Source organism: Engraulis encrasicolus, chromosome 22, assembly GCF_034702125.1.
Source record: "Engraulis encrasicolus isolate BLACKSEA-1 chromosome 22, IST_EnEncr_1.0, whole genome shotgun sequence".
NCBI classification, from domain to species: Eukaryota; Metazoa; Chordata; class Actinopteri; order Clupeiformes; family Engraulidae; genus Engraulis; species Engraulis encrasicolus.
The window spans coordinates 48,854,825-48,865,490 of NC_085878.1; the positions used below are offsets into that span (position 1 = coordinate 48,854,825).

At 43.3% G+C, this 10,666-nt stretch overlaps 1 protein-coding gene across 1 annotated transcript; it reads right to left on the minus strand.

Moving 5' to 3' along the window:
- Positions 1-811: 811 nt before the first annotated feature.
- On the minus strand, positions 812-8,481 carry lman2 (lectin, mannose-binding 2). Its single transcript, XM_063187867.1, has 8 exons — positions 8,247-8,481; positions 7,386-7,492; positions 5,603-5,720; positions 4,994-5,076; positions 3,820-3,981; positions 2,745-2,859; positions 1,802-1,921; positions 812-1,021 (listed from the first exon to the last, which is right to left on the minus strand). The coding sequence occupies exons 1-8, from the start codon at positions 8,440-8,442 to the stop codon at positions 861-863; spliced, it is 1,062 nt and encodes a 353-aa protein (XP_063043937.1). The 5' UTR covers positions 8,443-8,481; the 3' UTR covers positions 812-860.
- Between the last annotated feature and the right edge of the window lie 2,185 nt (positions 8,482-10,666).

Consider the following 10,666-nt stretch of genomic DNA (forward strand, 5'->3'; position numbering starts at 1 on the left):
AGTGCATTGAAAATAAAAAATGACATAAAATCACACCTCGCTCATGTGTAAACCTGCTCTGACGGGGAATGCATGGGGAGTAGGGTGCAATCTAGAAAAGCATAAACAAAAAAACAGCAAATACATTACAAGAAAAAACAAAAAAACAGAACCATTTTTGTTCACAGACAAGGGTTGGTCTGCATTGTTATGATCTGATTTAAAGACAAGCGCTTTGTACTAATGACTGTATATTAGAATGGACACCAAGAACACCAACAGATTTGACACATTTTTAACAAGCCATGTGATATTGAATGTTTCTGATTGGTAATTCCGAATTAGGAAATGTGTTTTTTGGTTGCAAAATTTAGAGTTGATTTAAATACCTTGAACCTATGTCCAGAGAATATACAGCCATTGGTTCAAATGGTTCAAATAAACACGTGACAGCTTTCTAGCCACCCTCTGGTTCGGCCATTTAGCAAAACCAGAAGCGTATTTCCTGGTGTCACCCATGATGCGATTCGATCCAATCCTCCGTTTGCTTCTCTGCTTAAGTGTTTTAAAAAATATTCACATTGCCATCACCACGGTGGCCGTAGTCCAGAGTCTGCATGGTGAAGAGAGAGAGAGAGTGTGTGTGTGTGTGGTTTGAGTTTTTACGTAAGTGTAAGTGTGTGTGCGTGCAGATGTTTGTCTGCACATGTGTCTGTGTATGCGTTTCTGCTTATGTCACATATAGTGTATGTACATGTACTGTTTGTTTGTTTGTTTGTTTGTGTGTGTGTGTGTGTGTGTGTGTGTGTGTGTGTGTGTGTGTGTGTGTGTGTGTGTGTGTGTGTGTGTGTGTGTGTGTGTGTGTGTTTAAAGGCGTTGCCTCAGTAGAAGCGCTTGTTGCGCTCCTGTCGTTTCTGGAAGACGACGGCTCCCACTACAGCACACACCACGATGCCCAGCAGAGCACACAGCAGCAGCAGGAAGACCTTCCAGCCCGTCAGTGGAGTGCCACGGAAGTTACCCGTCGGGTCGTCAATGTTGTCTGGGGAAGCAGAGAGAGAGGAGACAGAGGAGGTTAAAAACAGTGTCAAAAGTAAAGTAAAAGTCCAAAAAAAAGAAACCGTTTCCCTCCAACACAGGTAACTTATCTGAGTAAAAAGTACACCTGTGTAATTGTCTTATAATCAGCGGACTCAGCTCTGGTTAGCTCATGTTTGTGGTGGGTTTGTGGTGAGTATAATGGGGTAAATTGTGTAAAAGCTACTGTATGCAATATCATGTGGTAGTGTTGTACGTACACCATGAATTTACTTTTCGTTTTACTTTTGACACCTCTGGAACTTAAAATGGCATACGCAGCACAGGGCAGAAGCCGAAAAAAAACCCAGCTTTATGATGTCCTCGATTGTAAGTCGCTCTGGTTCAAAAAGCGTCTGCCAAATGCAATGTAATGTAATGTAATGTAATATAATCTGGTCTGCTTGCAAACTGAAAATTAGCCTAATATGAAGACTTGACAGAGCCACGCGTTTGAATGTTTTATTGGTTTGGAATCAAGTGGACCCCATGATACATCCAGGAGAATGAAACCGTGTTCGTTCCACTACATCAATAACTACCTTGCAATTCAACTCCACCTATTATTCCTATGCAAGACCTCTTTTTAGGTCTCAGTCTGGCGGATTCTGTACACACCCACGTTCAAACCAGTTCAATAAAAAACAACAAACCAAACAACTCTACAAGGGTTTGGTTCAAATTGAGTGCCTGGTGTGTGGAGAGGCCCTTTCAGACACCTTCCAGGCCAGGACAGAGCGTGTACCTTTAGGGGACTTTAGCAGGCTGACGCTGGGCTCGATCTTGGTCCAGTCCAGGCTCTCCTCATCTGCAGAGTGGGTCACCATCAGCTGGTACAACTTCATGGAGATGATGTCATGGTTATCTGCCAATCACACGAGAGAGAGAGAGAGAGAGAGAGAGAGAGAGAGAGAGAGAGAGAGACAGAGAGAGAGAGAGAGAGAGAGAGAGAGAGAGAGAGAGAGAGAGAGAGAGAGAGAGAGAGAGAGAGAGAGAGAGAGAGAGAGAGAGAGAGAGAGACAGAGAATCCAACAGGAACAGAGATGATTCAACAGAATAGAACTTATTTTTCCTCCACAAGAACAATGTAGATGTAGGCTTGATGTAGATGTATGATGTAGATGTATGTACAGTAGATAGAAAGCATCTCACTCATTAAAAGCATGCACGTGTAGAAAGTATAAAATGAAGGGACATGCCAAAGTACATTTACCTTTTCAACTAGGAAGACTAGAAAGGATTCATAGCACATAGTATTCCTCTAACAGGGTATATACCCTATCTCCCAATGGCCTTGATTCTGTTGCTTGTGGGCTATCTAGCCCTCTGTGTTTGCCTTCCCCATTCATGCCTTTGTAATCAGTGAAAAGCCACGCTGGATATGCTTATCAAGCCTCACATTGTGCATGTCTCTGAAAAGCATGTTGATATGAAACACTGCCATGTTGCTCAGACTGTGCTCATTTAGTTGCAGGACGTTTTCCTTGGTTGTATTGCTGTTGTTGTAATTTTCCCATTTTACATGTGTACTTTTGACAGGCGAAAAGACCGATAAAGTAGTGTTTTAAGTTTATGTGTGTCAGACAGAAAGTTAGTGTGTGTGTGTGTGTGTGTGTGTGTGTGTGTGTGTGTGTGTGTGTGTGTGTGTGTGTGTGTGTGTGTGTGTGTGTTCCTTTTGCTGTTCATACCTGATAGGTCTCCCGTGGCAGCAGAGGCTCCAAAGTAGTAGCCAGTGGGCAGCCGCACTCCTCCGATGTCTATGCACTCCTTCCACTCATTCTTGTCATCCACATCCACCATCACCTGACCAACCACACACACGCACACACAATAAGGCCACGTTAACGTCGACACACGACCTCAACACTCTTGTTAAATCCTAGCTTACCACAGAAGCATTTACATTACGCACAATTTCTATAGCCAACGTCCTCGCCAGAATAGGCGAACATAATAGAACATAATAATATGGTCCTCAATCTGAATAGAGCTTTTCTTATCTGTCCTCTACTTGCATACATTATTATACTGATTGCTGATACATTGCTGATGGTGGTTGACAATCCAAGGTCAAGCAGTGGAATTACTTTTACATATTATACTCTGCCCTATTCTGAAGGTCATATGACATTATAGTGTAGTGTCTGTGGTATTGAAAACATGTGATAGGGAAAGTGATTCCACAAAATGGAAGCTTCTTGGCACTGTTTGCCAGTACGACATTAAGCCCTTCTATAAATGTAGCTATTTCAATTTACAGTCTATTGGCAAAAATAAATAGAATCCATTGAAAGAACTATTTACTGTACATGTGATGTGACTCAATAGGAGAACTATGTATGTTGGTGACTGTGAAGATCAATGTTTTCATTGCTCAGGCAACAAACTTTACACCAGGGGAAATTTGAGTGGCTCAACAACAATTGCATGCATCACAAAAAGCATGCATTGTTACAACAGATAGCAGGAAGGCCAATTGACAAATCACAAAACAGTCATAACAGATATAGTGAAATTGCCCATACATACACATTGTAAAAGTTAGCTCAAGGGCCCTTAAACAATTTTAATCAAACAACGAGTCTAGAAATCCTGTTACTCGAACACTCCTGCTTGAAGGAATAGTACAGATTTTTTGTTGTTCCTACTGTGTCCATCACGCAGATTGAGGTGTAGTGTCTGTGCATGCTTTCGGCCGTTTAATTCTGGAATAATTTCCTTCACACAGACACAGGAACAGTAGGAATTGTGGCTCTCACATACCGTGAGTCGGCCCTTGGAGTAGCGGATGGCCAGGTAGGTGTCGTGCTCCTTGTTGCGGATCTCAGCAGAGCACCCTCCCAGCTCTGTGGGACGCCCGTCTTTACCGTGGTCATACGGCACCGTGCCGTTACTCACCATCGCAGAGATGTAGGGAAACGACCTCTTGGATGCGGAAAAAGGAGGAGTGGGGGAAAATGACAAGTTAGATGTCATCATCAGCCAGAAAATGACAATAGGAATAATGAAGATAAAAAATAAAAAAAGAAATAAAAAAAGAAATAATGAAGATGCTGCAGGTTCTGCTTCATTAAGTGATGTGACCTTTCAGCTCCCTGGCTTTCTTTAAAATTGACTACCAGAGTTCGTAGTTTAAAAAAGGCCAAACAGCTGAAATGTCATTTCATTTAATAAAACCATTGAGCAGAGTGTGTGCCATCTTCATTATGTTTATGTTTACATTATGTTTGAACTATGCCAGTAGCCAGCACCTCACCAAAGACATTGACATTTGATAAGTTCTTTCTTTACATCCTCAGCAGGCAAAAGACAGTTTTCACACGGGCTATATTGGTTAGTGTGATTCAAGTCATTTATCCAGGTTATGGTACTCTGAGCAGGCAAGCAAAAAAGTAATGTAAGCAAGCTAACAAGTCCATTTGCTTACAACTTGGCTGCTTTGACAAGCGATAAAACGTAAATATCTAAAGCGGGGACCTGAAAGTTGAACACGCCTCATGACTTGTGATCCCAAGATGACAGAAAAAACATATTTAAAAAACAGCAAAAAAAAAAAACATAGTGGTACCAAAAAAGTAAAACAGTGAGAGTGTATAACCCTTGCAGTTATTTGTTACATCTAAAACATCTAAAAATAAAATACGAATGAGTAACAAAAAACCCCACAAAACAAAAGTCACTGAAAAGGCCTTGCTTAAAAAGCCAACAGAGGATGAAGCAGAAAGGCAACAAGGGTGAATAACAGTGATGGCGTTCGAATACAAAAAGAACAGTTCATCAACTCACTTCAGAGGTGTCGTCATTAGGGTAGGTATCTAGTACTATAGCCAGCCCATAGAAGTGGGCTATGCTGCCATAAACGGGCCCTGTGGACAGAAAGTTATCTGTGAGCCCATGCATAGACCGCACAGGCAAAAGCACTCGCACACACACTTACATCCATGCCGTGGAGGTCATTGCGGAAGGTATCCAAAAAAAGAGCCAAGCCAGCAAAATGATCCTGATTTCCAAACACTGGGCCTAAACAAAGGGGTGAGGGAGTGGAGGGAATGTAAATAAACAACACACAAACTATAAACAAAAACAAGGATATGATGTGGAATAAATATAGAAATGAAATGTAGCATAAGCGACACAAAGCAAGCAATGCATGCAGGTAAGGGAAAGGACTGCTCAACATGCTTACAGAAATGAAGAATAGAGAAGAGAAGAGAAGAGAAGAGAAGAGAAGAGAAGAGAAGAGAAGAGAAGAGAAGAGAAGAGAAGAGAAGAGAAGAGAAGATGGCAAAAGACGACAGAAGAGAAGAGAAGAGAAGAGAAGAGAAGAGAAGAGAAGAGAAGAGAAGAGAAGAGAAGAGAAGAGAAGAGAAGAGAAGATGGCAAAAGACGACAGAAGAGAAGAGAAGAGAAGAGAAGAGAAGAGAAGAGAAGAGAAGAGATGGCAAAAGACGAAAGAAGAGAAGAGAAGAGAAGAGAAGAGCAGAGCAGAGAAGAGAAGAGAAGAGAAGAGAAGAGAAGAGACTGTAGTGTAAATTCCATCCTTTACCTGGGTGCAGCCTCTCCTTAGTGTACCACAGAGCAATGCCGTCTCCATGAAGGTTCTTCTTCCCCGACCCGTGCACTTTAAAATGCACATGCATCTCCCAGTCCTTGAGAAAGCAGGGCTATGCACACACACAAGAAACAGTCAGATACAAATACTAAATGGCCTCTGTGTTGTGACTTCTGCACCCTCGAAAGTTGAGGAAGGGGGATCTTACACACTGTACTGTACTGTACTTTGAGGGTAGTGCACGTCATCGGCTTTCGATCCCTCCTCGTTCTCTAATTGACTACCTTTCATTGACTCAGGCCCGTTTTTCGTGGAGAAGCCATGCTGTCTTTTCCCTGCCTACATAGCTTGTAGCGTAGAAATTTCATGCTTTGACTGTCATTACACTCGCACCAATATTATAGTAGACAATGGGTCACCATATGAGGGGAGGTCATTTTGACACATGGGAAACTTCACTCTGATCGCCCAAGTCATGAAAATATGTGCCATCTTTTTATGACAAGATGTTTATTATGTTGGCCACGCTATCCCCGTCAGTAAAATATCAAATGTCGGGAAGCCGTGTGCAAAAACACAAGCTCAGTCATAGATGTGTGGGCTATCACAGTTATCACAGACAAATTGAGAGGTAGAATGTAAAATCTATGGTTAAACCATTGATGCCTGATGTTGCGTTGTGCAACATTGGCCCTGGCGCCTGGAGCTGCATTACACAACATTCAGGCTCATGAGATTTGAGACAACTATATTAAAAATCTCTGTTTGTTTGAGATGAATGAACACATAATGGAAGTTGAGGGTCTTAGCGTTTAAATGCAACTTAATGCATATTTTTATGTGCTTCAGAAGCTGAGATTAGGCTTTTATAGGCTGAGGGCAGCTTTTCATAAAAAGGGCTCAGGCATTCAGCACCCTTTTTTGCAGGTGCCTTAAGGGTGGTTTATGCCTCGAGATCAGCGTCACTGCATCATGATGCAGTGAGCCGCGCAGTTAACGGAGTGAAGCCCCCCCCATCACCCCATCACGCAGGTACTCTGGGGCACCTCCCCAAAATTGTGTCTCGACGCAGGGAGCGACGGCGCGAACGGCGAAAATAGGTCTCTGATTGGTCCTCTCGACCAGCCTGCTCTGTCCTCGAGTCGAGAACAAGCGCTACTTCCTTGTTCTAACCTTCGTCGGTCTACGGACTGTGAGCTCTTCATTAAATAAGTTGCCCGTGCTTTGTTGTTTGATTTATTTACACGAACCAAAGACAACACATGCGCTTGCAAGTTACGACGCTGAAGTTATTTGGACAGTTGAACAGTGGTTCCGAGGTCGAGGAAACATTCCGCTTCGTCCTCGACAAATGAGCCACTTCTTTGTTCCAAACTACCACTGTGGCTGCCAGTGCGATCAAACATGCACGTGATATAAAGATTTAATGTTTCATTTTCATTGTCGTCGAGTCTGTGATGCTAAAAAACAATCCGACACGTCTAGTTTACTCTTTGTATTGAAGGCAGTTTGAGCGCGGAATGACATCGCGCAGACCGTGCTTCAAAACAGGGCATAAACCAAAATTAACTGCATCATGGCTGCGACAAGCTCACTCTGTGGCACAAGTAGGAAGCATAACCCGCCCTTTAGGCGTCAATGGGTTAATGTACAGCCATGGCTTTTCATCAGGAGAGGTCCTTGTTACTTAAACTAACCCAAGTACTAACCCAATTTTTGAAACAATGTGCCTAAATTGTTCAGAGCTTCAACAAAACGTCATTTGCCCACCACTTACCACTGTGTTCCAGATGGAACCCTCCTTGCTGCGCTCATCTGGCGTAAGGCGGACATACTGGCTCGTCACCAAGGTGCTACCGGAGAAATCCCATTGGCTCCCAACTCCTGCCCAACAGCACAATTACAACAATACTTATTCGTGTGTGTTTGTTTGTGTGTTTGTGTGTGTGTGTGTGTGTGTGTGTGTGTGTGTGTGTGTGTGTGTGTGTGTGTGTGTGTGTGTGTGTGTGTGTGTGTGTGTGTGTGTTTAAATAGCTCATTTGGAAATTCAATTTCAATCTCACTATGCAATGTCTGTACAGTAGTTTACAAAAGTTCACTTTGACTACCACAAAGTAAACACACCCAAATGTTCTCTTTCCCATGCAATGCAAACTTCACCCTGTAGTAAAAGCAAACAGCATATTACTTCCGGAATTCAACCACACTACACATTGTTGCCAACAGAACCTCCCAAACATCAAACGCTACACTGTAGTCTACAGACAAGGGGTGATCTAATTTTGTTAACGTGTTGCAACAGTGTAGCTCTCAAATAATACACTGAACCCATAACAACACCGCAACGTTACGACTATCACAAGAAACCTATTAAGTCTTACAGTTCTTTCATTTCTGACTTGCTTCCATGAAGTAATTCGTGTGACAGTTGAAGAAGACACCACGATTCCTTGTGTGAGCAACACCACTAACCTGATAGTGACAATGCATGCATTTAGCAAAGATCTGCCAGTCAACAGACCATAGGTGACACTATCTCTTCACATGTTCCTTGAAGACCAGCCGCCAAACTGTCATCAGGATTGTTAGCAATGACAGGTGCTTCATCAAGTGCTTCATCAGTTCACCTCGCACTCACCCTGATAAGGTTTCACAAGTGAATGCTCCCGCTTGAGATGTTCTGCATTGCCGTCTGTGATATCCGAGCGGACGGTGGTAATTTGAAGTAGCAAAAACAAGCAGACTGTCTTGAAAGAGAATCGAAACCCCATCGTGCAGGTTAGTCTTCTAAAGTTGTTATTCATGGGCGTAATTCTGCCACCGCCCGCCGCCATACTTGAGATGTTGTGTTTACATTTTTCTTCCGGGTTCACGACAGTCAACGGATAGTTCCTACCCTAATTAAAAACGCAGCAAGCGATTTTTCTACGTTGAAATCATTATGTATTTAGATCAACCCTGTTATAAAAATAACTATAGAGTATTTCAAATCCCGCAGTGGGAGATGGTTTGAAACTTCCCTCATTACATTGTCTTTCAGCATCAGTTTCGACACGGAAAAGTTTTAAGACCGGACAGATGCATCATAGCCAATCAGAAAGCAGCACATAGCTGAAGAAAGTTTTTTCCTCCCTCGTCCTGCTGCAGGCGGATTCCGTAGGTGTACGTGCGCAAACCAACTCATATAACTGGGTCTCCTGCTGCACGAAATGAAGTCAGAGGAAAGCAAGCAAAGGTGGCATTCGTTTTACCATCAATAATGCCTTAGGCCTACTTTAATATATATATATATATATAATATATTCCTGAACACCCGTGAACTGTATAAGCCCCTAGTCATCTTGGAATTGAGCAAGGTAACCCCCTTCTTTATCTTTTCTTTTCTTTTCTTTTCTTTTCTTTTCTTTTCTTTTCTTTTCTTTTCTTTTCTCAAGTAGGCCTAGCCGAAATGGTTTGTCTTTGTTTACTCTAGGACAAACCCACAATTTTGCCCTATTAAAATTTTACATCATAGGCCTACAAAGCCTCTACAAAGTCAGCCATCACAACATCAACTTTACGGGCAGTCATGGGTAAATAAACGGTTAGGGCGTCAGACTTGTAAAACAAAGGATGCCGGTTCGACCCCCGACCCGCCAGGTTGGTGGGGGCAGTAATTAACCAGTCCTCTCCCCCATCCTCCTCCATGACTGAGGTACCCTGAGCATGGTACCGTCCCACCGCACTGCTCCCTTGGGGCACAATTGGGGTCTGCCCCCTTGCACGGGTGAGGTATAAATGCAATTTTGTTGTGTGCAATGTACAGTGAACACTTGTGTGCTGTGTCACAATGGGAGTTGGAAATTCACTTCACTTCACTTTAAAATTGCATTCATGTCTTACCCGTGCACAGGGCTGCTGACAGCTTTTGCTGGGCTCAGGATAAAGTCATCTGCAAGGGGCCCCCATCCAATACATACAATGTAATGGAAATCCAATTTTGGGCCCCCTCTCTACCTGGGCCCGGGACAAATGACTCCTTTGCCCTCCCCTGTCAGCTTCCCAGCCCCCCAGTACACGGGGGCAGCCCCCAATGGTGCCTAAGGGAGCAGTGTAGCGCGGTGGTACCATGCTCAGGTTGCCTCAGCCATGGAGGGGGATGGGAGTGCACTGGTTAATTACTTCACCCACCAACCTGGCGGCTCGGAAATCAAACTGGCAACCTTTGGGCTACAAGTCTGATGCCCTAACCACTTACCCATGACTGCCCACATGCACAGGGACAGTGTAAGAGGGGCCCCACCAAAGATTGTGATATAGAAGGCGTCATATCTCTGAGCTATGAATCGAGAATAAGGTGTCTGTCAACTGTGGAGAGGAACATTAACAAGATGTTAAACTCAATTTGTAACCATTCTGCAAGATCCCCCCATTTACTCATACAATACTGACGTTTCAGCTCTGCAGAGGGGGGCATGGTGGCTGTGGTTTGTGTACGTAGGCTGCAGTTGCAGGACGAGTCTAAACCAGGCTTAACCTGTATGTTAATTTGGCCCTGCAAATGCCTTTGGACTGCACATTGATTGTGTTTGGATTGGGTGCTGTGGTATGAATACATATAGGCCTACATTGCATAAACCTGTTTTTTTGTTTTTAAAGTGGACATTTTCTGAATGTTCAAAGCTTCTGCTGTAGTAGGCTAGGCTTTGTTGTGTCTTAGCATTAGGCTATTGAATCTTCCTCCAGATGGCAGGCTTTCTAAATGTCATCTGTATGGTGTGTGGTATGGTGAGTGTGAGCTTCATAATCCCTAAGCATATGAGATCTGCCACCCTTTACATACATCAGGGCCATCAAAATATACTCAGCTACAGTATGATAGGAGATTCAGTCGAGGGGTCTAGACTAGGGCCATGTCTGCTGCTAAGCAGATAGTTGAGAGATTTGAGGTTTGAGAGATATGAATCCATGTCTGCCATCAGTCTCATCAGAGTAGCAGTCTCATCTCATCACTTGAGCACTCTTTGGTCAGAATTGACGTATTGTGAGGCATTAAAATATATCAACATAAAATCATCA